The 27947-nt window shown below is 41.1% G+C and overlaps 1 protein-coding gene across 5 annotated transcripts in view; it reads right to left on the minus strand.

The window, feature by feature from the left end:
• Positions 1-23811, minus strand: part of ablim3 (actin binding LIM protein family, member 3) — a 44926-nt gene extending 21115 nt beyond the window's left edge. For all 5 annotated transcript variants that reach the window (XM_005719592.1, XM_005719591.1, XM_005719590.1 and 2 more), the window contains exons 1-3: positions 23308-23811; positions 14073-14207; positions 347-530 (exon numbers count right to left, since the gene is read on the minus strand). In XM_005719592.1, coding sequence (XP_005719649.1) covers positions 347-530; positions 14073-14207; positions 23308-23320 — 332 coding nt within the window. In that variant the 5' untranslated portion in view covers positions 23321-23811. The remainder of the gene's footprint in view (positions 1-346; positions 531-14072; positions 14208-23307) is intronic.
• Between the last annotated feature and the right edge of the window lie 4136 nt (positions 23812-27947).

The following is a 27947-nucleotide window of genomic DNA, read 5'->3' on the forward strand; positions in this document are numbered from 1 at the left end:
GACCACCACCAGTAGGCAACGGGTGAAGTGTCTTGCCCAAGGACACAACGACCGAGACTGTCGGAGCCGGGGCTCGAACCAGACACCTTCCGATTACAAGACAAATTGCCAACTCTTGAGCCACGATCGGTCAGATAAAATTCTGACCACTACTGTAGGACGACGAGCAATTGTTATGACTTTTTGTGGACAGATGGACGGAAGTCATCAATCACTTGACCTAAAATTCATATTTCAGAATAAAGTTCTTGCGCTCTTCTTTAGTCTTTTGGGTGCACATAAACATCATCAGAATACATACTTGTATATAGTATTGTGTGTGTGTTTTGAGAAGGAATATACATACCTGCAAACACTGCAGACAAAGCACTTGGGGTGGTACGTGCGTCCCAGAGCAGAGACCACTTCTCCCGTGATGAAGGTGTCACAGCGGTCACAGCGTGTACCATACAAACGCTGATAGTCTGCTGTACAGATGTATTCGCCCTTCTTCTGGAAGAAGCCAGATTGTGCTAAATCACAGTTACACACTGCGGACAGAATGGTGAGAGACAGGAAAAGTGGGCCATTGGAAACAGTAAGGCATACAAAACAGAATTCTATATGTCTGTTTTTATTTCTATTTTTGGTTTTCCGCTTTAAGAGAACACATTTTTCTTTATCTGTCATCTGCTCTTTTTCTCTGTTTTGTTCCTCTACCAAAACATGTTTTTTTTCAGTCAGCACGTTTTTCATTCAGTCTGAGCGCCCTCCTTTTTTACCTGTTTGTGTGTGTATACGTGTGCTTGGTTGTGCTGTGTGTGTCTGTTTGTCTTCACACACGGCTGCTAGGGAAGTTATTCAGTTCCAGACAGTGGTGAGCCAATTTGCAGTGATGGGAATATAATTATATAATCAGTGGAAAAGTCATTTTGTGCTAAACAATGTGAAGAAGGAGACAAAACAACAAACCACAAGCTCCCAACATCATCAGGACATCCACTACGGTCTCATTACATTTCACTGGAGAAGACATCAACATTTCTTGCTGTGTATGCACAAGGTAAGTGCTCAGTTTGTGTATGTGTTTCTATATATTGTGGATCCTAAGCAGACAGTACGTGCTACAGCCCTTTGCTGTGTAACTGAGAGGGAATTCCAGTGGGTGTAACAATATAGCCGAGAGGCGTTTTCACAGATCAGCGGCCGGCGTGGTCTCTAGTTTCTTCCTATGCAGTTAACCAACAGGAAAGGCTGACAATTACTGGAACCTCTGACTGAAAAAACTATTATTACCTGATACATATTGCACTAATAAAGGTCATTAGAGAGGTACTTGTATAAACATTTTGGGTTTCTTTTATTGTTTTAGCCAAATGAGAAATTCTTGAAACCAACATAAAGAGTATTTAAACCTTTGCCAATGCTGAACTTCACCCTCTCTTTCGGCATTATAGCTTTGACCCAGTAATTACTCATTTGCTGACACGGGCACTGCAATTAGACTTCTGTATAGTATACAATTATCATGTAACATAGCAGCAACCACTGTAACAGTTCAGATGGCAAAGCTTCAGATGGAGCCAGCCATCATTCTTATCTAAACACTTCTCACTAAACATTGGTCTAATATCAAATAGGGGTCTTTTTCCTACATTCATAACAAAACCTGAATCGAAACCTGATGTTTTTTTTCCCCACATTTCAGTGTGATGTCAGACATTTCAGTCTGATGTCCATACACATCAGACTGAACTTAAAACGTCAGTTTGCATGTTTAAGGTTGGTAATGTCACAAACCATAATTTAATTCTAGTTGAATTTCATGTTTCAGGCTGTTTGTAGAAGTCTTTCCTTGCTGCTTTATAGGCTCCCTTACAGAATCCATATGTGTATCCCCAAAGCAAGTGAGTTGTGTGCTTATATGCACATGGCAAAGGAGTGGTAACTTAATTCATTATTCATAACAATTGATTATTTCTGACTCAGAGACTCAGTGTACAATCTGTGTTTTTCTATATCTTAGACCTTTAAAGTCATGTGAAAAAGAAAGTGACTTTATGCAGTTCTGTGCATAACGGAAAAACTAAGTAAACCATTACTGCTTCTACAGGCCTCAAGAGGTTAAGTATCACCAGATTTCTTCTATATGCACTTGAATAGGTGATCATCATCAAGTGTGACCTCCTCTATGAAACCAGAAGTTGTGACAGTTTGCTGTTTAGGAGCATTCAGATGTGTCTTAACACAATCCCTAAATCTTCCCAGGAAGATTATTAAAGACAAACATCCCTAGAAAATTCATCGAGAGGTCAGACTTTGCAATGCTGAGTGGAACTGGAAAAAACAAAAGCGCTACATCTCAGACTTTACAGACCTCAGTTAGCATTTTAGATCTTAAGTTTCATGACAGTACACCTAGGACCTGGGCACACAGCAGTTACTGAGCTAATCATGAACTCCTCTTTATGCCAAAGTATTCTAGACTCAAATGTGAGGCCATCTGTCCTATAGCTGAAGCTTTACTGAAACTGGATCATGCAACAGGACAGTGATTCCCAAGCACAGCAGAAAATCTACAACAGACCACCTGAAAATGAAAGAAACAAGGTGCTACAGTGGCACAGTCAAAGTCTAGACCTCAATGCTGTGGTGGGACTTTAAAAGTGCATAAACAAAAAACTACAAAACTCAATGAACTGAAGCATTGTTGTGAAGAAGAGGGGGCCATAATTCCTCAAAAACATCAATTATTCCAAGTGCTAAAGGTGGTTCTACAAGATACTAAATCATGACGTGTAGTTAATTTTCACAGGAGTGCATAGAATCCTGCGAAAGTAGCTAATAACATGTAGCAGCAGTTAGAAAATAAACAAAACCCATCCTCCAGGACGATAAGTGACTGTTAAATTATCACTACACCTAGACAGAATATTCAGTGTTTATGATGTCAGGAAATTATGTACTAAAAACTATATCAATAAGCAGTAGGTCTGAGCTGGTAAGTATTAATTAACTCTTTTTGACATGATAGTCTTATGGTGCTTGTTCCATGTGGAAACATCACCTGCTGAACACAGAGACTCTTGCATAAATGACCTCAAAAAGACAGGTGAACTTGTGGTGTTGTTGGACCAGAGCAGATTCTGTGCAGAAATACATCACATGTCCCTGGTGAAGCAGGAGGTCTTGCAAGCAATGGTCAGTGAGTTAGAAACACATCCAGCATTTGCCTCCCATGTTTCTAAATTTGAACTCCAGTGTGTGTGTTTCTGTGTGTGTTTAATTTTCACTCAGATGTTTTAATCAGCCGATGATGGAGCGGTGGCCTACCCAAGATGTACCCTTTGTCCTATGACAGCTGGAATAAGCTACAGCCTCCCACCACGACCCTGACCTCAATAACTGTGAAAAAAAATAATGCATTGAAATATGAATGCCATGATGTTATTTTGTGAAACTCTGGATGCATGAGAAACTCTCCTGTGTTTCTACACTGAAGCCAAACCACTGACTATCATCATCATATGTAAAGGAAATATAAGCTTTAGGGAAAATCAGTAGGTTAACAGTATCAGGTTAACTGCTGCTAAATGACTGCCACAGTAAATAAATATCTTCATTTACCAAGGCATCACTCTTCTTATGATGGAATGAATCACCTTCAATACCAATAACTTACTGATGTAAAATGGATTTATACTGGCCACATACTACAGACTGCTCTAGGCAGTACTTGGCTCCCTACAGCCGCCCAGTTTTCAATTTTTGTTGGCAGGCTGAGAGTTCACAGACATGCAGACATACACATAAACCCTTCAAAGGGGCTCATTTAATCTCAAGCTGTTTATGAGTGGAGCACATTGACTTAATGGTGTAATAAAAGATCAATGGGCCCTCACTTAAAAACAAAACAATCTCCCTCAGGAGGATGGAGACACATAAATCCATCCCCGATGAGGTGGCACACTGCGTATGCAGAGATAGCATGACAGAGCTGGACAGCGTGCACACTGAGATGCGATCGCAGCAGATCTTTATCATTTTGACAGGTCATTGGCATTGAGGCAAAGTGGGTGCAGATTTGCAGTAGAGGAGCATAAGAAGATCCATAAGGAGATCCACAGCTCTCAGATATAAAATAGCTTGTTTATATAAATGTGTGTGTGTGCCTGCGCCAACCACATTTCCAGAACCACTGAACAATGGCACATAGCTTCAAAAAGTGCCTCGACTGCATTTTGAGCCAGACTTACTAAGGCTCTTACCAGAAACCCAAATCACAGGCTATCCAGTTCCTTTACGGAAAAAAGGGAATGAGAGGGTAAATATTTCCACATCTATTAATGTTTTCACCATGGAAAAAAAAATCATTGTGTCTTGAAATGCCAATCACTCAATAAAAACAATGTTTTCATCTTCTTAAACTAAATTGAAGTCAATGACTGGATTCATTTCGTCTGGTTCTCGCTTGCCTCTCTCTTTTCCTTTTCCTCAGTCTCTCCACCCTCGTTCTCAAAATGATTTGCTTTTCAGTCTTGGCCCAGATTGATTTCTAAATAAGTGAAATCTGCTCAATTAGCCTAATGCACTCTATATATAAGCATATGGATGCTGGATCGAACCACAGCCAGCTGAACTGATCAGCTCAGCCTGGATTGGACGGGAGAGATGTGTGGTTCACCTGTTGGCTTATCGCGCTGTTTTCTTCAGGCGATAAGCCGGTTGCATTGCAAAGGACTTCCCCCCTTACCCAGTTGCCAGGAGGATATAAACCTTCCACGGTTGCCCTAGAGACAGCTAGGTCCCAGTTTGAGTGATGAGGTGGTGGTGGTACTGGTGGTAACTCATTCGGAGAAGCTTTAGTTGAACGGGAAGCTGTAAATACCAAACCTCGTCTTTCATAATCTGATGATCTGTAGCCAGGTTCTCTGTTACTGTAATTGTGACATAAAGGATTATACCATGTTCTGATTTATATAGTTCTAACCTAAACAAACAACCTTTAGCAGACATTAATGATGAAATGAGAATTTTTGTAACATATTAACCTGCAGCTACTCTTTTTATTGGATTTAAAGACTTTCCACAATATTTCTGTAACTACAAACATGCCTATTACTACGAATCAATCAGGGTAATCACTTTGTAATGTGCACCTGAGTGAGTAACCAAAAGAAAATTACACTTTTTAAATATTTGAAAAAAAAGTGCCATTCATAACACTTTCCTAAAAAGCTTTCCACTTTTACAAGCCTACTCAGAAGGAGTCCTTCTACTTTCCAAGTACTCCCAATTCAACTGTGACCATCAAGCATATTTTCTAAGCTCATCCCTCAGAATTTTAGGTGCCAGCACAGTGGGTGGAGTTGGGAGTGAATCCGGTGTCTCTGCTGCTGCTGCACAGTTGTGGCCCAGCTTGGCTTTAAGAAGAAAGATTTTGGTTAGAGCCACACAACCAGCACCACATGGGTGCGGGCACACACCCATAAAAACAAGAGCCCAGCACAACTGACTGAAAACTTTTCTGGTCTGCTTTAATATCCTCTGAATAGACCGTGAGGATTTTTACTGTGCACGTCCCACATCGATGTGCACAACTCAAAAGGCAATAAAAAGACTGTTTTGTTTGTTTGTGTAAGAAATGTGTATTATTCCGTGGAGACGTGGAGATTTATTGTCATTTAAATGCCTAAATAAAGACGAGCTTTGCAGAACCAAATTAGATCAAACACTTAATTTCATTTATTTGCTTGTTTTATGCTCTCTCCCTGAATGACATGCTAATGAGGGAAACCAAAGGATGACGCTTGTCTTCTTGATGTATTTCATTCTGGGGCCGTGCAGGAAGCATCTAGAGATTATAAGTCTCCTTATTAGAGGTTAACATGTAGGCTGGTGTCTGCAGCTGTGGTCATTATAACAGCACTGATTAGGCATCCACGGGGGGTCTGCCTGATTGGGTATTTATCTCCAGCCAACAGACGCAATTAAAATTCCCTTCTGAAAGTCAGCCCAAAACGGAGCTCTAAAATAGTCCGTCACCTCCTTAAACCCCCCCCATTTCTCCCCTTCTCTGTCTGTGACTTTCCGTTTCAAGACTGCTTTTTTGCTCAGAGCCACCAAATTTTTGTGGCTCTGAGCACAAAGTCTCCGCTTTATCTCAATTTGCACCCTCTCTTCTCACCACTACAGAGCTGTACCTCAACACAACCTCGCCTTTTTTTTTACAGTGTTCCTTCCCTTGCTCTGTCTGTCACTGTAACTTTTTCCCACTGCTTATTACGCCACACTTAGATTTTCATAATGTGCTATTAAGTGAATCGACATGCTTTTGCAGTACCGTAAAGTAGCCTCGCGGCACATTTTAATTGCTGTCAGCATTGTGCTAATTTCCCAACCTTTTGCAGGAAAATACAGGCAGTCACAGATAGTTTAGCAAAGGGACATTTAGTAGTGGGGCAGTGACAAGTTTCATTAGAGAAAGAACTTCAGACGCACATCTGTGGTACCAACATGGGGCCCTCGCTGCCCTCTCCCTGTCCCCCCGGATCTGAGGCTCTCTGACAGGAGGGAACACTTCAAGAGTAAATAATGCGTTTTCTCAAGTTGTGCCAAATCGTGGGGCGCTGGAAGAAGGGGTCAGACAAACAGGAAGAGGAGACAGACAAAAGGCACACTAGCAGCTCTGTGAGGCACTGCGCTTCAATCTCAATACTCTTAAGAGGCGTACAGTTGATATGCAGGTAATGCAGGTTGAGCTTTTGCACATACTTTAAAGTGCATGCAGTTTAATTTAATGTATTAGCATGCTAAAGCTCACTACTTAGCAATATGCATACAAGTGAACTGATGACAGCATGAATTCATTGTCTATGAAGAATTTGTAGATCCATACCAAATTTGTGACAATTAATCAGGTGAATTCAGTAAATAACTAAACTTCTGATTCATATCAAGAGATGTAGTAAGGTTCAACCATCCAGTAGTTTTTGGGACATTTTTGTCTGGACCAACTGGACAGTGCTGCCACCCCTTGAGCTCTGATTCAAGCACGTCTAAAGGAAAACGGCAATAGAAGATAGACGGAGATGTTTTTATAGGAAAGGGCAAGAGAAGGAGGAGGCGGGTGGACAGCTAAAGGCTAAAGCAGAGAGAAAGCATGCATGAGTGGCAGGGCTTCCCTCATATTTGGCTGCTGTAGTTGATGGAGACAGATGGTAGCCCAGTGGAGTCTCTTCATACCAGCAGACTGAGGCCTTCAGCTTTTAACCCTAAGAGAGCTGATGAGAGATTCTGAGGGGAAGGGAAAACAAGACATGAACGAGATCACAGACACACAGAGACAGCCAGACGGCTACAGATGACGCTTTGAAATAAGCCCTAAACATGCTCCAGTTGTCGGTATGTCCGAATGCGCTAGTCTAACACGGCTTCTTCTTTACAATCAAGAAAAGACTCCTTCTCTGAAGAAGACACTTGCACACCTAGGAAGCTGCACCTCACTGTTCCAAGCAAGCACACACAGACACACCTAGAGGAAACAAAAAGGTTCTCAGTATGTGAAAGCCATGTTCGTATGAGAAACGAACAGAGGTATAATGCCTGCCATCTAAACCGAATCCAGAGTCGTAAGGGAAAAGCGCCACTTCCTGCCACACTCCCTTCTCCCTCCGCCAGAATCTCTCCCTAGCAACCATGCATTGGCGTGGTGATTGGACCGGCGTACCAGCGGTTGCTATAGCTACAGGAAGCTCCCCTTTCCTGTAACCCCCTCGTTTTTTTGTGTGGTTTTTTTGTGCGTTTTCTGTGTCTGTCTCTCTGTTTCTCCTCATAACCTTGCTGTCTTTGTTTTTCTCTTTATTTCTCTCTTTGTTTTTTTTATATTCTACTCCCCACTGTACTTCTCTCCATTACAGTCTCTCCCCTTGCCTTCAGAGAGCAGTGGCAGTACAGTACAGTAGGCTGATGTTAATATGATGGGGGCTGATGGCTTCCAAAGGGAGGCTGGATTGACTGAGACAGATCTGCAGAGAAAGAGCCAAAGATGCTGCTACTTTATAAAAGCCCCGGTGAGAATATCAGCCAGAAAGGGTGCATTAGCAGAGCAGTCAAGTATTTATCTGACCTGTCTGAATAAATCTTCTATTCCCCTCAGCGCTGTTTTATGAGAGAAATCTGCTTTGTCTCAGAAAATAAATAACTACCGGGAGCAGGTTTGCAGTTTATGTGCAAAGGTGTCTGTGTTTGCATCTGTCTCCTGCTCTGTTTGGATATTTGCTTCTCTGTGTCTGTGTTCTTTGTTAGTCTGTGAGCTGGCTGCATAGGAAGCAAGCACCTTGATTTATGTTTGAGTTAGCCTTATGCTTGTGACACTGACAGGCTCCCTCTGTTTTTGCTGGAATCTAAGAGTGCCAATTATGCTTTGGGTAAATGTGGTCACTATGTCACTGAACCAGTATGCACTAGTCAGCCCATATAGCAGTAATAGAACACTCCATCGTTACACACTATAGCTGCTGACAAGCGCTACAGGATGCATGTATTCAGGGGCTGTTTAATCATTCTGTGAGCTGGCTTCTGTCTTCAGCGTTTTCCATACTTCTTCTTCTTTTTTTGTCTTGATATTTTCCAGCTGATTGCGTGGCTGCTTTTTCATGCCGTAATCAGCTGCGGTATAATGGGTTCAAATGAGATGATTAGTGATCTGTTCCTCCTCTAACTAAAGCATGAGAGATGAATTATGGTAATGTAGCATGCAGAAGGTTCATAAGTGTGGGCAAAGATAGAGGGAGAATGAAATGATAAATGATGTGGCTGTATGTCCATATGTGTTTTTACATGCTAAGAGAATGTGGGAGACAGTAACTGAGAGTGTCAGACTTTTTAAGACTGAATGATCAGGAGCTATTCAATGGGGCATAGTCAGCCCTTTTGAGGAGAAAAGGGGGCTGGATGCAATACAGACAGAAAAGGAGAAGTAGGAAAAACAGGAGGGAGATTTTTTGTCATAGTTTCACAGTGAAGATGAAGGAAATGGTCAAGGTCAATAACCTGCGCACTCATTCTGATTTCTAAAAAGAGAAAAAAAAAAGGCCAGGAAAGCGCAAAATCAAATGATGAAACACATCCCGGTCTCAAAGTTCATAACCAGGAGTGATAGATAAAGATATTGGCTGCCGGGCAGTGAATTTTCACTACGGTGTGTTGGCATAATACAGTTTAGCCATTAGCCTCCAAATTGCACACACCGCTTGCCAATGTCATCCTGCCCCGAGATGAGAAATTGATTTCATGCTTGAGTGACTGTCATGAGGAAAAAGAAGAAGATGGAGAAAGCAAAAGAGAGAGAGAGAAGAAGAATCAGAAAAAACACATGACAGAGATGGACAGACACGGGAAAAATCCTACCAATGCATTCAGGACATTTTTACACTCTCGAAAAATATACAGAGAACAAACTAAAAGCCAAAGTCAATGCAGACAAAAGGGGAAAGATGGAGTTTGCGAAGTTCAACGGAACATGGAACATGTTTGTGTGTGAGGGGGATTTACACACTGAACAATAAAAGCTTTAGAAAACTGCTGGGTGTGCAGCAGTCCATACGGGAGAGCATATTATGGGCAGGTTTGTGTCAGAGCCTGGCCACACAATAGTCCCCCATTGCCTCATGGGAGCAGGAGAACTGTCTGGAACACGAAGGGAGAGATTTGTCAGATAGGTGTAGGCTAAGATGATGCGATCAGTGACAGCTTTCCATTAGCATCGCGCTGCTACGAGTGCGAAGAAGAGGAAGAAAAGAAAGTGAGAATCAGACTGGCATTATACTAGTGATGATGTAATGTTTAGGCGACACAAACGACCCCCCATCCCCCCTCTTTTTCTCTTTTCTGCTCGGTTTCGGTGCTCTGCCCCCCTTTTTCTCTGGGGCACAGAACAGAGCCTTTCGATTGGTTAATAGGACCATAGAGATGCTGAGAATATCCACCAACCAGGGCCCGGGTGCCCCTTCACATCGTTACCACAGCAACCCCACACAACCACAGTGAGCGTGCACACATGTATACAGTAGACGTGCGTGCTTATAAACACAACTGCATGTGTGCACAATAAGCTTTTTTTGGTTTTTTTTACATGTGTGACAGCTAGATGTAACAACAATCCTCAGAAGAATAGCCTTCTGTGAGTTTATCAACTGTAGAACGTCTGGGAGCTGCACAGCACTGTAGTGCAGAGAATAACAAACCCAACTTACCCACCATTGCTTCACGATTATCTAAAGACTACTCAGTAGAGCAGGGCGATATGACCAAAAATATTTATCACGATATACATTTGAAAATTTGCGATAACGATATAACTGACGATATAATTGACACTAGACAAAATGCTTTACAACTCCACAACTTTATTAGTGCAAAAAAACCCCATCAATGTATTTTCACTTAAACAAGCAGCTGTTTTTTATGTGCATTAAAGTTATATAAAAATGTAACAGTGCAAATGCAAATTCCTTGCTAACATTAACCAAAAGGCATTTCCAGTGGAAATTGGCCGACATATCCTCAGCATAACCATGTATAATATCCACAAAACTTAAAAAGAGGTTCTACACACACAATACCGTAATGTTATGTTGAAGTATCACAGTACATATCACTCCGCGAGGCTCCTGCCTACGACAGCCGTAATGCTCCGACAATCTTAGCTTAGCAAAGTCGTTCTAAAATATTTGACAGATTTTCGAGCGCCGTGTACATAAAATCGTTTCGAGGTCAGTAAACACAACCAGAATTCAAACATAAGGCACACGGGATTAAATCAAAGGATTGATTTTAAGTGTGCCGTACTTTCCAAAAAAACACGGTAATAACGACGGCCTGCTAGCATGCTCTACCAAAAATAGTGCTTTGTTGTGTATCTGACGGACGAAAGCTAAACCAGTTCCACACCACTGAAGTTGCAACATTTTTAAAAACCAATTCTGGTTCATTTGCTTAATTCAACGATCTGCTTTCGCCTTTCACATTCTCCGTCGCCGCCATGCTTTTTCCGCCATGTGCGTATGAAAACAAATGCACTGCGCATGCGCGTTTTACCCATATTCTATCGCGCTATTTCACTTTCTTATCGTTGCCCAACATTATACCGGTATTACTGTGAACGGTATGATATGGCCCAGCCCTACTACCAGGACGTTTCCTTATGTAAAAAAGTTGTCAGGGTGTTAAAAAAAAGAAAAAGACAGTTGTCCTGTCTCACAAAAAAAAAACAGGGAATGAAAAAAAAAAGAAATAATATTTTTTTTGTTTTTTCATTTTTTAAAAATTTGCACTGAATAATGTTTACAGTGGAAGAGTTTGCACAATTCTAATGAGCTTGAAACTCAATTTTTGGTACGACAGCATTTATTCTTTGGCACAGCCTGAACTCTCTGAGCAAAGCTTTCTTGTCATTTGCTTAAGTAGTCTACAGGAATAGTTCTCCAGGCTTCTTGAAGGACATTCCAAAGCTCTTTTTTGGATGTCGGCTGCCTTTAGTTCCATTCTGTGTCAAAATTATCCCACACTGCTTCAAAAATGTTGGGGTCTGAGCTCTGGGGCGACCAATCACTGACTCACAGTACTCCATTGTGTGGTTTTTTTATCCAGGTATGCTTTTACTGCATTGGCAGTGAGTTTGGGATCATTGTCATGCTGAAAATGAAGGCATGAAGGCGAATTTATGGTTCAGCAGGGGTAGTGTATTCATATTGGTAGTCCTGGGATAACCCGTGCACCTGCAGAGAGCTCTGTTATCAGATGTAAGCAGTGTACAAAGTATGTGGTACAACCAGTCTGTGGACAACTCTTACTTGTGCTATTGTTGGTGCGTCAGCCAGCCGTGGCGAAGAGCAAAGCTATAACATTCAAAGAACTGATGGGAAACTAGTGTTAAAAACAATAAAAGGTGTCCACTACTGTCTGTGCTTTTTTTTGTGTATTTTTTTAATCTTTTTTCTGAAGTTCTTCCATTCCTGGTGAGCTCCTCCACCATACCTGTCAACCAATCAGCATTTGGCTAACTCCATGTCACTGGATGCAGTGACTGGATGCAGTTAGGATTTTGGAGGACTACAAAGGAGCATGTCTGCGATGGGTAAAAACCCCCCTCGACAGACAAATTTGCAGGACCCTAAATCACGCTTTAACAGTCGTACACTTTCACGATGTTGTTGCGTGGTGGATGAAAATCTGACCAGATGCATCTATTAGCTCATTTGTTTGCTGTTTCTTAAGGACATGACTTTCAGAAACAGTTCATTTGATTCTTTTTAAGCTCCGTCACTTCTTCTTTTTTTGTCCTTCAATTGTGCAGTTTCTTCAATTTTTTTTACGGACATGCTGCACAGGATGCTGAGATTTGCCAAGCTTTCAGCTAATAGCTCTTTTTGTTCTCGTTTTGTTGGTGCACACATAAAGTTTTGTGCTTGTCAAACTGCTTTATTTTTGGCACTTTTCAAATATTCATATAAAGAAATGGGAAAAATTATGTGTTTTTGCAACAGACTGATGCTAGCAAAGTGCCTAAAGATACAAAAAAATGCTTCTTTGTTAAGCTGTTATGCGTAATGCAACACTGGTTCATCCCTCGCTATTTTTGCGCTTGAATAATTTGTACTTCATAATTAAAGGGCTTTATAAAAAAAATATTCCTTTTAAAATGGTCAGGTATAATAACTGAACAGAGAATGATTGAAAAAGTAGCCAATGTCCACAGAATTTTTTTTTAAAGACCCTTACAAATCCTTTACAAACTAGTGATTAAAACCACTTTAAAAATTTACAAGAAAGCTTGGCTGCTTGGAAGGAAAATATAAAGAAATGAGGCGTGGCTCAAGACTCTTTTAGCACACTGTCGATTGATTTGGGTGTATATAATATAATATAATATAATATAATATAATATAATATAATATAATATAATAAATGTTTGCTCCAAATCCCTTGTAGAGCATTAAACGATAATAAACCATTCCTCTAAGCAACTCGTGCTACCAATGCAAACATATTACAGAAAAGATGTGGCAAAGCGATTCCTTTTTCATTTGTCCTGTAACAGTTTTGGTCTCAAATGTTACAAAGAACCGATAAGTAACCCACAACTTACTGACTGTCTTTGTTTTAGTGTGGAACTATTAACATAATTCTGAGAGCGCTTGCTCAAGGCTGTACAGCAGTGTGACAAACAGCATTCCTCGTTTCTTTCATTTCCAGTTTTCATTTTACACATGCACAGACACGTGCTTATCACGAGCCCCTTTCAGACTTGCCCTTCACTCTGCAAATGTTGCCAATTGTACATGTCAGTTTTGCATTTGAAATGAACTATGAGTCAGTCTGATTTTTGCTGAGCCACATAAAAATACAAATCCCATTCATCAGACTGTCAACCTCCTAAATTTCCCTCAACTTGAATGTCAGTTGGTCACAGTGTGAATACATTTTGCCTCCAAAGTCTACAGCATAACCAGTGTACATTTTACCTGGGTGTGTAGCTCTCAAAATGTCAATTAACCCTGCAGTAAAACATGTTATAGAGCATGCTGCCATGTAAATGTGCTTTACACAATAGACAAACACAAATTACAAAAGTGAAAGGCATTCCACACAACTCCTACACTAAGAGGGTGTGTGACTATGTCACCATTGTTTCTATTGGAGGTCACCGGTGCTCTTCCACTGCAAAGCTAAATCAGTCTCATTAATCCACAGCATACAATCTCTTTTAAGTTGCCAGCAAATTAACAGGCTACCTTAGCAGGAGCCTGAGTCGCCTGCAAAGCACCTCTGATCCATTCCAATCCCCACCGTTTACTAATAGTAGCACTCAGCATGTACGCTAGAAGACGGATGAAAAAGTGCATGGGCAGTATCTGCAAGCGTGCATGTGGGTGTGTGCTCAGCAGACGAAGACGTGACCAAGATCGATGTCTTGTTTCTGGCCTACCACTGGAATTCCCAGTTCTTTCTAACCATGGCCACCCAGGCTTGGGAACTGTGCAAGGCAGCTCCAGTTTGTGTGATTTTTATATAACTGATTCATTTCTTACCGGTGCAGGTGAAACACTTGACATGAAAGTGGGTCTCTTGTACTCGTACCACTTCGCCTTTGCAAACTTCCCGACATCGCTGGCACCGGATTGGCCCAGAGCTCCGCTGACCGCCTGTTGAGTCTTGGCGATAAGCTGATGAAGGCATAAAAAGAACATTTACTGAACTCAGCTATGGTCCGCTAACACACACATTAAAACACAATTTTGAAAGTTGTGTTGACTGCTCCCATTCCCAGTTTCCTTAAGATTTAGTTTTCCTCTCTCTCAAAGCACATTTGCAGTTCTCAACCTCTGACAAAGTTCTAAGCTTCACAGGCCTTTTATATGTAACTGATGCTAGCTTTTAAAGACACCAAGTTATAGTTACTTGTATCTATATATATATATATATATCTATATCTATCTATATACATGGGTGTGTGTGTGTGTGCATTAACCTGCATGGACATGTTGCCATCGTTCCTGCCATTTTTTTTTTACTATTTCTTGATTTTTTTAATTCTTGCCCTCTTAAACTAAATTTAATCAACTTCCCCCTGGGATTAATAAAGTATTCTGATTTTAATATGCAGTATAAACGGAGTCTGGTATGAGTTCAAGCAGGCCAGGGAATCAAGCTCAGCTGCAATCGCAGCAGATGATCTTTTCTCAAAATTACATACTAATGTAGTTTGATATTGCCATTGTCAGTCACACAAATGTGATTCAGAGAAACTATACAGTATACACACTATCTTCTTGGGGCGATCGTGGCTCAAGAGTTGGGCGTTCGTCTTGTAATCAGAAGGTTGCCGGTTCGAGCCCCGGCTTGGACAGTCTTGGTCGTGGTGGTCAGAGGGCCTGGTGGCGCCAGTGTCCAGCAGCCTCGCCTCTGTCAGTGCGCCCCAGGGCAGCTGTGGCTACACTGTGGCTTGCCATCACCAGTGTGTGTGTGAATGGGTGGATGATTGTGTATAGTGTAAAGCGCTTTGGGGTCCTTAGGACCAAGTAAAGCACTATACAGACCATTTCTTTAAACAGCATGATAATACTTCTGTTAATGGGTGAAAGACATAACGCGGCTTTTCATTTTCAAGTGTTATCTGAGGAGAGAGTACATTACAGACTCCACTGTGTGCAGTTCAAACAATAAGATCAGTGTGTAGCTCTGTCAACACTTGCTCTGAAGCTGTGAGGTCTGACACCTATGTAAGCTTGGTAAGCTCCAGGCTTTCTCTCTCACTGTCTCTATTTTTCACACAGTTATACAGGATGACACACACAAACATATACACACACACATATAGACACGCACACACACACTGCTGTGTCAGTAGAGAAAGCGAGATGGATCCCCTTACCTCATTATACCTCACATGTCAGACTCCTGCAAGCCCAATAGCTATTTCACACAGTCAGGAAAGCACGTTCACACAGAAAGCCTTAAGAGTATCGGAATAAATGCAAACACAAGGAAAAAAGGTAGAAATATTCTATTAACTGAATCTAAATCTCTTAGGCTATTAAGGGCTCTTTAAAGATCCATCTTCTCCTCTGGGTTGTAAACACACTTGAATCCACAGGCAAAGAAATGGATAATGAACAACCAGTCATTCAATATTGATATATATCTATATATATATATATATATATATAATGGCAAAAGAGCTGGGATGAGAGGTCATACTCTCTGTGGAAGGGGTGCTGCTAAAGTCAAAGCAGCAGCAGCATATGGGCTGCCATGACAGTGCTACCGATTCCATTTCACCGAGTGAATCCCAAAGGGCTGGCATCACTTAAACAGTCTAAGGGCCTTGCACATCTCAGAGTCTGAGCGCTCCTTGCGTGCCTCGAAGTTGACAACAGGATATTCACTGTGCACGTGAACACGAGGACGTGCATGTAGGCATAACTGTAGCTGTGTATTTTCTCACTCTGGACAGAGTTGTGGGCACTGGAAATATGCAAGCATATTTTTCCCACTCCCCACCTCCCACACTGGAGCCTCTGTAAATCCATAACTTTCCTCACAATGTTGGCAGCACTAACCTGACTGATAAGTGCAAAGGCGATGGTTCAAACAATAGCACTTCCGTAAAACTATCTCTTTTTTGTCTTTTTAGTTTTTTTTATTAATGTAAAAAACAACTATTCATTAACGCTGTTCCCAGCAGGTGGACATGAGAGATGATGGGAGCTAACGGCAGAACATGTAAGCCCGTGCCAACACCTGTAAAAGACAGAGTATTTACTTACAGGTCTGACCTTCTTAATCTGGGCCAGAACAAACCTCTGGCACACAACACAGGTAGGTAACATTGTACAAAAATTAACAATGTAGCTCAAATCTGACCATGGTAAGGAATGGCAGTTATCAACAGGTACTTAAATTATAGGCAGGGGTGAGGTAAATGGCAAGAATGTTTTTCAAACACTCAACAAGTCTGTTTTAATGATCTAGGTGCTTGTTTAACCTCTTGAATGTCTGTGACAGAAAGAGAAAGACAGCCGAGGATCCAGGTCCAAAAGAAGCTCAGGAGCCGAAGCATTATGTAGCTCTATCTAATTGTGTCAACACACTCACTCTCATTAACTGCAGCAAAGCTCTCCAAGTCCAAGCCCCTTATAGGCACCTCTCTAACAATCCTCCTTCCTCTCCCCTAGTGAGGTGTTGAGTCGTTCTTCTAAATTATGGCCACCAGACTACCAATTTAATCCACTGACTCCAAATCATTTGAGAGTAGCCTGGAAGAATACAGCCTTTGGTAACAGGTGATAACAACAGGGCTTTGGTCAGAGAGGCAGACAACATCCCCAGGGACTGAGAGGTTGCTGCTATTTCTACCCCTGACCTGACAGCCCCAGGGAAAGACATGCTGTGGGTTCAGTCATGAGGGATGCTGGGTAGCAATGAGAAAAAGAATAGGACATTCTAAGCAAGCCAATACAAAGACCTTTAGGAATTAAGATGAATTATTAAAAGGAAAAGAACTGCTTTGCAATCTGCGATTAGTTTCCAAAGCTTTTTCTTTGGTTTTCAAAAACTTAAATTTCATTGTTGAATTCTAACAAATTGAAATTGATCTCTACTGAACAAAGACCACAGGCACAAGACTTAAATCAAGGTGAATTCATTACAGAGGGAAACTTATTTGGTAGTCATCTTAAAATTGTAATTTTTATTGTTTAAAATCCATAGCATAGGAACTGCAGTTTGAGAAGTTTGCAAAAAGACTTGACTGACAGTCGTTTTGATGCAAAACCATCAACTTGTAGTTTAGCAACAGAGCTGTAGTGTCTGGTAAGGTAGCAGATAATCTATCACAAGCTGTGAGAATCTCATCCATAATTTTTCAGCAGGCATCTTCCTGGACAATTAGACAGCTGGTAACAAAACATCAATGCCTAATGTCGCTCATGTATCTGGGCGACAACTCAAGCCCTTTAGAGAAAGCTGCTGATGAATTTTTCAAATTCTGTTTTTTGCCGTTTTCTGATCCAGACACTAAATCCTCTTATAAAACTCTAAAGTGCCATGAAATCCAAGCGGCAACCAGCAATGCCAAAAGTTGGAGCCACTTGAGAAGTACGGCAGAGATGCTGGCTCTAAAAGACTCACTTTGTTAAAATGACTGGGAAAAACCCCAACTTCTCTGTGAATTATATTAGCTTTTGTTTTCTACAAGCCTGAAGTCACATGTGTGTCTTGGTGGCAAATTTTAAAAAGCATTACAGTATTTGATCAAGAACAAAATACTCAGCCTAGGTCCAGCTATTGTTACTGTCTATACAGGCTGGAGAGTAAAACCACAAGCATAGATATTGAAAAAATGTTATTGATACCAGTGTTATTATCAGTTCTGCTCATGGGTCTCATTCGTTATCGATTCCCTCAACGACACAACCAGGAAAAGAGTAGGCCTACAGAGGTTTTCATTGTCCAAGTATGAAAACAGTGTAAAAACAGAGTACAAATAAGGACTGCAGATGACTCAAGTGTACAAACATTTGACTGCCATGAGCTCCATGTTATTCCTTTGCAATGCGAAACAATCGGAAAAAAAGATCCCAGAACTGATGTAGTTAGGATACTGACGTACTGAAGGGTTGTTTTTTTTTAACTGTTTACTGAAATATTTTCCAGTTATAGTTATATAATGGACATGGACATGTGTAGACTCGTAGCTTTCATTTTAGTGTATCCACAATTAAATTCGATGAAGAGTTTACAAGTTTCAGCTCTTTAACATGGGCCAGATTTGGGTAATTAATTCATTATGTCATTATCAATTAGGCAGATAAAAGGTCTGGAGTTGATTTAAGGTGCAGTGCTTGATTTGGAAGATTTTGCTGTAAACAGACAACATGCGGTCATGCAAGTGAAACAAGCCGTCCTAAAGCTGCGAAAACAGAAAAAACCCATATGAGAAATTGCTGCAATATTAGGAGTTGTGAAATCTAAAGTTTGGTACATCCTGAGAAAGAAAGACAGCACTGCTGAACTCAACAATGCAAAAAGACCTGGACGTCCACAGAAGACAACAGTGGTGGATGATCGCAGAATCATTTCCATGGTGATGAGAAACCCCTTCATAACAGCCAACCAAGTGACCAACAACACTCTCCAGGAGGAGAGGTGTATCGATATCCAAGTCCGCCATAAATTCAAGACTGCAAGAAAGTAAATACAGAGGGTTCACTGCAAGATGCAAGCCACTCATAAGCCTCAAGGATAGAAAAGCTAGATGGACGTTGATAAAAAAGCATATAAAAAAGCCAGCACAATTGTAGAAATAACATTCCTTGGACCAGGCCAAGACCAACCTCTACCAGAATGATGACAAGAAAAAAGTATGGAAAAGACGTGGAACAGCTCCTGATCCAAAGCATATCATATTATCTCTAAAACATGGTGATGGCAGTGCCATGGCTTGGGTGTACATGGCTGCCAATGGCACTGGGACACTAGTGTTTATTGATGATGTGACACAGGACAGAAGCAGTCGAAAGAATTCTGAGGTATTCAGAGACATCTTCTTAAATCCAGCTAAATGCAGTCAAATTGATTGGGCGACGTCTCATAATACAGATGAACAATGATCCAAACCATAGAGCCAAAGCTGTTTATTAAAGCAAAGAAGTGGAATATTCCTGAATTGCCAAGTCAGCCATGCATTTCACTTGTTGAAGACCAAACTTTGGACAAAAAGGCCCATAAACAAAGATTTGAAGAATGTCTTGGTTTCTCTAATGTTCAAAGATTACACAGTAATGTATAGCAAGGAAACATCTGTCAGATGATCAAAAAAGTTTGTTATCTGATAATAATCTTAACAGGTAATCAACTTGTGAGTGCAACACCACATAAATCATAAGCAATGCTTTTGTAATTCTGATATATAATTTCACAACAAAGCAACATCATATCTTCCGTGTCTGTGATCTAAAGAGGCCAGTGGTCATGTTTTTCCATGCCTTCCCCCTTCCCCTGTCTTTATATCCCCTTTGGGTAGAAGCATTTATCAGAGCAATGGTAGTGTCCAATTGTATCACAAACATCCTGCTGCTCCACAGAGTGAGAAGGGTCAGGTCGCTACTGACAATCTGAATAATCACTCAGTCCTACCAGAAGCCAAGGTCGTGGAGACGGCATCCTTGAGGACAGAACAGCGGTCTGGCTCAAAAGAGTCTACTGATTAAACTGTCCAATGAAATGAACAGAGCACTTACAGTTTAAGATAAAACAAATGCTAAATGTTATTATTATGATTTGAAAGTGGCTTTTAATACTGTAAAGAAAGAAATGAAAAAGAAAAAAACCTCACCTCTAAGCAGCAACAATGGCCTCCGCTGCAAATTAACAACAAAAAACATGTGCTCGATTTTAATGTCGGCCTGTAAGAAAAACACACCAGTTGTATGTGATTACTGCATATGAATATTCATCAGTCTATACCAGCATCTGTGTTTGCATCTGTGCATCTTTGTTCTCTGTGTTATTATAATAAGGCATTTTGTATCGAGGGGGAAAATAGCATTTGGTTCTGGTTTGGACTGTTCACCACATGACACGGCTCTTCTCCTTCACTAGCCCTGCTCCAGTAGATGCTACCCATAAAACCAGGAAAACAATGAACAGTAAATAAAACAGCAAAATAAACAAAAAATATAAATTAATGTAGTAATAAATCAATTAATTATCCTAATTAACATAATTATTAATTACCTTAGTGTTCCTGGGCCCAATAAGGATAGCATCTGGCAGCAGGTCATTTATGGATGGCCCTCAAGTGTCAAATGAGCTGCTCATCTCTAAAGTCATCTTTCACTGATTGCCTGTTTCGTATTCTATTTTATTTCATATTGAAGCTGTAAATAAGCAACTTGTTATATAACTAAAGGTAAAATTTAGCTAAAGCTAACGCAAATCAAATTGTGTTTAAAGCAGATTTTTTTCTCAGATTTTCTTGATCTAATCAGATCTGTTTGCTTGATTCTGCACTTTAGGATGCACATCTCAAGCAAATCCCTGAAAGATGAAGTTCCAGCAGACATCTATATCACTCTCCTCTTAATTTATTATGCTAGCATTTTCCAACAAGCATTCGTTAAACAGTACAGCTGATGCTCATTAGGCAGGTATTTGGTGTTTTAGCACTACAGGTCCACCTTTGACCTCATGGTGGCACAAGCTAGTCATTAGAATATAATGTATGGGAACATGAATATTTGCATCAAATTTCATTTCCACGTGACTAGAAGAGCAGCAACATCATTATCAGATATTGGCCTGACACTAGCTGAAATAGCTGGAAGGAGCATCTGTAAGTACGGGCTGGCTTCTGCAGTCATTCCCATTCTTTGTTATTCGGAGTTACCTAAATCATGTGGCAGCACTGCACTGACAAACCAGTACATGACCGTAGGAGGAAAGCCAGCAGAGCACGTAGGAGCTAGCAATAATGTTTCGGCAGTTTAGAGAGGTTCAGGTTTCATTCCAACAAGTCTCTTTGGTTTTTGTTTGTGACTTTGCTGTATTTTCAAAGCATTTGCACAAGACTAAATAATAAATCCAAATGGTCAACATATTGGAAACTGCTGCTGTAACATTTAAACCATATGTGTTATTTTTCATGAGACACAATACAACTTTTTTTTAAGTTAAGACAGCCAAAGAGGAAACATTTTTACAGTCCCCATATGCTGCACTATGCAGCTACAGTCTTCTGAATGCACTTTGTTGAATAGCCTTAGAATTTTTCTCTATATAAAGACAGAGAGCAAGGAGGAGACGTGTCAGAGCTGCCTGTGATGTATTGCTCTGCAGATCCCCTCAGGTCCTTGAGCTCGATGATCAGTATATTGATCAACATGTGTTTTATCACTCCCTGAAACACACTAACTGTCTGGAGCCAATTCTGCAAAAACAACTCAGAATCTGTCATCATAGCTACCCACATACTTTCTCTATATCTAATTATTGAAAAACAAGGCTCCTTCTACAAGAAATGTACCTCCCGTGCCCAGGGTACTGCACCGTCTGTCAGCCACATGGAAAATAAGACCAGACCAGACACACTCACGCACGTACAAAAAACTGGTGACCATGACAGACAGAAGGACCAGAAGATGAAGACAGACTATCAGAGCTGTGTGTAATTACTCTATGTGCGTTGATAGCTCCTGGGCAATAACACCCAGTGCAGCGGAACAACTGCACACAGCACAGCCTAACAGGCCCGTTCATGTCTAAACCTTAAAAGTGTTGAAAGCAGAAGGAAACACGTTTGACTGACTGAAGGAGAGGAGAGAAGAGGACATGTTCGTGTTTGCTTTGTTTCGATGCCTAAAGCCAGAGTAGCGACACATGTCACACCACCATCTGCCTGCTGTGTCATCGCTAACACACACAAACACACACACAAACAAACACTTTTAAATTCTGACACATCAAACACCACATGTTGACATGTTGTTTCTGCGCGTGTTTGTGTGTAAACCTGTAGGAGCTCACGCTATTAACTCACAGGAGCTTTTGGACAGCTCTTCACATGTTGGCCGCGTGTGCTCCTCCCCCTCCTTCTGTGTCAGCTGAGAAAAGCATTCTGAAGCTTAACAAAGGAATTATAGTCATTTACTCAGACCACAAGAAGCTGCCACATCACTCCTGGCACGGATGGCAAAGACACCGGGCTGTCAGGCAAGACTCTGTGCCACAGAGTTAAGAGCACTGGATGAATAATGTAGTGCCACACAATGACAGGCTCGATTATGAATGATGCAGTAATACCAGAGGGTGGACAGGAAGCGCCTGACACCATCAGTTCACGGAGCACCTGGTGCACATCAACTTCAAAAGGCCTTACTGACAGCTAAGGGGCGGGGGTGGAGTGGAGTGGGGTGGGGTGGGGTGGTGGTGGAATTTTCTTTTAAAGTTAACCTTGAGATCCACACGCGGTCTGACTTGTAAACAAAACAAATACACATTACCCTACAAGCCCTACGGGGAAAGCCCTGATTCAGCTGACAGAGGATCAGGGTCAGAGTCAGGTGATACAAGGTCAGCTTAGCATCATGGCTGTCCCAGAGCCATTCTGAGGTAAATATGACAGGAGCCCCCGAGGCTGACAGATGCACAACTAAAGTCCCAAACGCTCAGCTTAGGAACTTTAAACCAAAGGCCTTACTGATCCTTGAGGAATGTGTCAGTAAGGAGCAGGTGGATTTTTAAAAAGAAGAAGAAGCAACAGCTGGAGGCTTGGGTGTTCCCTCAAGAGTGATGGGAAGGAGGATGAGGAGGGAGAGAAGAAGATGAAAGACAGGAAGTGAAAGAAGCAAGTGAAGGCCCCAGAAAACAACTGTTATGTGGATGAAGAATTTCAAAAATGCTCCTCATTGGATGAACTCAGGGCAAATGCCACTCTGACCTCGAGATATACTTAGCTCTAATCTCTAAACCTGCTCCAAGTCTATTATAAGGACTTGGCACCCACAGTCACACTGGTGTGTGTGTGTGTTTGTATGTTTTTGTGTTTTGTTTTGTTTTTCCTTAATGCAAAAATGCCAATTTCCTATTTTTATTACATTAAATTGCAAGTCATCCTTATTTTAAAATGTTTATTATTTATAATAAATAATTGAGCAAACGTGACACAGTCTAGACTACTATTGTTCTATGGCACTTCTCTCAGCTCTCACCTACATAAATCGTCCCTGCGCTTCAAGTGGAGAGGTGGAGCGCACATTCACTTACCACTGGAACTCATGATGCCCAATATCGGTTGTTATCCAAAACAAAGCGGCTTCGTCAGAAAATAATCCCATAAAGCACGAGGAATTCCTCCGTTTCGGCAGTTTTACTCCTTCGCAATTTTGAAATAATATTATTGATAATAATAAAATTAATAATAATAATAATAATCCTCTAAACGCAAATGATGCTTCTCACTCCCAGCAGCACTGCTTCCAGTCAATTTCTCAGAAGAAGAAGGTGGGCATAGAGGGGTATAAAAATATAAGAAAAAAGAAACAGAAGGTAGGATAATACCCGTACTCAGCTACAACATCCAAATAAAACTCCCTCTCTTGCTGTGTGAACGACGGCTGCCTTTATTATTATTATTTTCTTTCTTCTTCTTCTTCTTTTTTTTCCCCCCCAAAGACGCCAGTGACAACACACAATGCTGCTCACACGGATTCCACCTTCACATTTTCGCTCCCGGCTGATCCCAGCTCCGCCGCGCTCCCCTGGCGTGTCATCGTGCGCCTTTCACGCGCTGTAAACACAGCCTCCCTATATATTTTTCCGTTTGAGGTTTTCAAAATAAAGCAAACACGTTTGCGTGTTAGCATGTGAACGTTGCGTGAAAAGAAAGGAAAAACAACGATTTTGGTATATCTGAAATTAAAATATTAGCCTACAAAAGACATGCATGCACCTCGAATATCATTGATAAACGCTGACAACTTGAACCTAAATCGATGTTTCAGCGATAACAGTCTTTGATCATATATATTTTTATAATAAGCTAACACTAAGTTATTATTTAATTTAGATTTTGATTTGAAATATCTATTTAAGTGGTAGCTAATTCAATGCACCATTAAAGCAAAACCTGCATTAAACCAGAACCTGGCTACAAAACATTCCCATTCCCAACTGTACGTTATTACTGTGTTTTCAATGTATTAAGTACGTGACTTGAACTAAAATGTTAAGCCCACATAAAAAAGAAGTAATACTTTAGTATTACAAAAATTTTTTTTTGTAATATTTACATATATAAATGAAAGTGTCACTGACGATTTCTGAAAGCTCAAGCTTTATGGTTACTCAAAACTGATTTTTTATGAAAGTAGAGTAAAGTCATTTCCGGTACTGCTCCGGGTTTCTGAGCCCAACTTGACTGCGCTCTTTTTTCTATCCTAGGTTAACGACGTCACTCTGGGCTGCTGTGAGCGCTCTGGGGATACTATACCCTACATCACTCTGCAATAAGTGATACGTGTTCACGAGTCCTTCCTTTTAAGTCGATTTCCAAAGCAAAGGAAGACTGACAGAAAGATGAGAATTTTAGATTCATTTGCAAAGCCATCTTGAATTGAAACTGGGCCGGAACACATTTGTCACTTTTTAAGAGATGCATGTAATATTTAAAACAAAATTATTTAGAGAAGGTCGAGAGCGTTCATAAAACTACTTTGTTGTTTTAGCAGTGCTGGGCTGGGCTTGTTGCTAAAACTGATATGACACCGCCCTCTTCTGGAAAATCGACGTAAGCAAATAAATTAATTGGATTATTTACGGTGAACCTGCTGCTAAGGCCATGGTAATTTAGAAACTGTGGACGGATTTGTTTCCACGGTTTTCACCTGTTAATATGTATTGAAACATCTCATGAATTCACCTGCTTTCAACCTCACAGCAATTGCCTTAAAAGGCATTAGCTAGTTCTGCCACGAGATTAAAAGTTATAGAAATGTCTTTTGTGTGTGTGTGTGTGTGTGTGTGTGTGTGTGTGTTCGTTTTGTTTTTACAGTTTTCTATTTTGCAATTAATTTTAACAAAAACTAAACATTAATGATACTGATACTTTGTGACAACCATCCCGATAGTGGAATAATTTCTCACATGGTGTAGGGTTGTTTGTCCCTGTAGTTATCACTATAACTTATATAATTTAAAAGCTTTGTTTTCAGAAAAATTAAAAGTCGATATTTTTTGGGATCTTCATGTCATTTTACTAGGATTCATCTAGCACCCCTGTGCCTCAGAGTCATGACTCTGTATACCCCTGGACTTCCAGCAGTACAATCTTTGCAAGACCAGTTGTGGAAGACAATACACTGAAGCCATATTCCTTGGGCTGGTTATTGAAGTATGGCTCAACAAAAGCCATTGTACCAACACGGAAACAAATAACAAAACAAAACAAAAACCTTTACATGCTTAGCTGCAAGAACATTTCTCCTCAGAGACTTGGTTGTCACATGTGTGAAAACCAAGCCCAGGACAAGTGAGACAATCTCCAGCTGACCTCTTGCTACTGGACATTTGATTCAATTCAAAGATATTCCCTTCAGCTTTTTAATAAGTGTCTGTTTATGTGAGCTTTCAAAAACAACAGGAAAAATTTCTCTAACTTCCTCTTTAAAGTTTTGTGAGTTTTCCACAAACTGAACACTGCATATTGGACAGAAGGTCAGGTTACAAGTGTGACATCCACAGAATTCCATAGTGCCCTCTAATGTGGCAGTAACAACCAACGTGACAACCAATCCCAGGTCTACCCTACAGCACAGTCTGGGCAATGGAGCTACCAGAACTTTTTCTGTTATTCCTTACAGCCCACAGAGTCGTGCGGATACATTTCTTTCATTTACTACAACAGCTGGACTTTTGTCAAAGTGGGAAAGGCACCTAAAGAAAGCTCCAGCTGATCCAGGAGAGAAGGACAATCGCTGCCCAAGCGAAAACCTGTAGTGATCCCATATGTGTCAGGAGTATCGGAGCAGTTGAGACGCATTTTTTCTAAACATCAGGTCTCTGTGGATGTTAAACCCCAAAACACGCTGCGCCAAAAATTGGTCCACCCCAAGGATCGGGTCCCCCGACACAAACAGGGTAACATAGTGTACGCTGTTAAGTGCCAGGAGGATTGCCAGGATTTATACATCGGGGAAACCAAACAACCTCTGGCGAAGCGGATGGCACAACACAGAAGAGCTACCTCGTCAGGCCAGGACTCTGCAGTCTATTTACACCTACAGGCCAGTGGACACTCTTTCAATGATGAGGATGTACACATCCTGACAGGGAGGAACGCTGGTTTGAGCGTGGAGTCAAGGAGGCCATTTACGTGAAAAGGGAAAGACCGTCTCTGAATCGAGGAGGGGGCCTAAGGGTACATCTTTTGCCATTTTACAATGCTGTGATTGCAGCCATTCCCCAACTCTCTGTGAATGGTACTCATGGCCATTGATCAGTGGTCTTTGGTCAGTGGTTGTTGATCAATGGTCATGAGAATTTGCATAATTATGATTAAGGAACTGACCTTCCCAGCCCATTGTTCCTTCACTGGGCTGGTTTCAGTCATTATGCAAATGTACTGTTTATAAGATTTGGGGAAACATCAAGACGTTACTACAACAGCGTTTCCTTATCATGTAGAAAAAGTGGAGAAACATCTCATGGATTCAATATTTTATTTCTTCTCAATGACAGAAAGGGCACTTTCACTGGTCTGGCTGTACACACGGGTGGCCCAGGATGTAAAATGAGTTCTACACCCCTCATTTAAAACACTTGCAAATTTAAGTTGCAACTGATTAATCACAGTGCATTTAATCTTGATGAACTCCTAATACTACTTTTAGTATTTGGTACAGATTGTAAGGTGGTGAACTCATTGCTCTGTCAGCTTATGTGCTGTGAAATGATGTGTGTGTGTGTGTGTGTGTGTGTGTGTGTGTGTGTGTGTGTGTGTGTGTGTGTGTGTGTGTGTGTGTGTGCTGTTTTTGTTAACCTTGTCCCTGTGTCCTGAGGAAGCCCTGGTTCTGGAGCCCTTAGGAAGCTGGACAATGGTGGGATGTAAAAGGCGCCTGGCTTTCTTGCTCTCTCTGTGCTGCACAGTCTCACCTCTTCTGGTTCTGGAGCTCACCGATTTTACAAGATGTTCTTTCTTTACAAGATGATCTTATTTTCGCCTCACAGTTTCATCGTTGCCTCTTAGTTTCATCTGGGACCTTTGTAAAAACGTAGCATAAATCTCACTGACATATCTATTTGGAAACCATTTCACTGTCCATTCAGTTCAAACCATTACCTTATTCTGCATGTCTTAGTTTATTAATAGTATCACACAGTATGTTTACAGCTATCTGTGCTGGACTAACTTGGGTTAGTACTGACTGTGACGTCTGTTAATAGGATGTACTGACGTGAAGCATCCTTATCTTCATTACTGTGTAAATGTGACAATATATAACTGGATGGTGTGCAGGACGGACTTGTGCTGGCTGCTGATCATGCTCCTGTGTCAATCCAGTATTGTACTTTTGTTCTCCAAACTGATGGGGCAGAAAAACAGGAAACTGACTTTCCTGTGCACTGAAGGCAGCGGGGCAGGAGGCCGCTGGGTCAACACAGTGCGGACGGTATATGTAAAGGCGCCAGTGCCTGCCCTCCATAACTGCCAGTAAAGCCAAACATCCACTGCTGACATCACTCTGTTCTTTCAAATGGAAACTGTTTCTTTAAGTATGCCAAGCAGTGGAAAACAACCACAGTCAGCACAAATAACACATGACAGACACATCATTTAGTTGCACTACTAATGTGTTGCAAAACTGTTTGTGTGTGTGTGTGTGTGTGTGTGTGTGTGTGTGTGTGTG

Source organism: Pundamilia nyererei, unplaced genomic scaffold (genome assembly GCF_000239375.1).
Source record: "Pundamilia nyererei isolate P.nyererei 1_Seehausen unplaced genomic scaffold, PunNye1.0 scaffold00001, whole genome shotgun sequence".
Classification (NCBI taxonomy): domain Eukaryota; kingdom Metazoa; phylum Chordata; class Actinopteri; order Cichliformes; family Cichlidae; genus Pundamilia; species Pundamilia nyererei.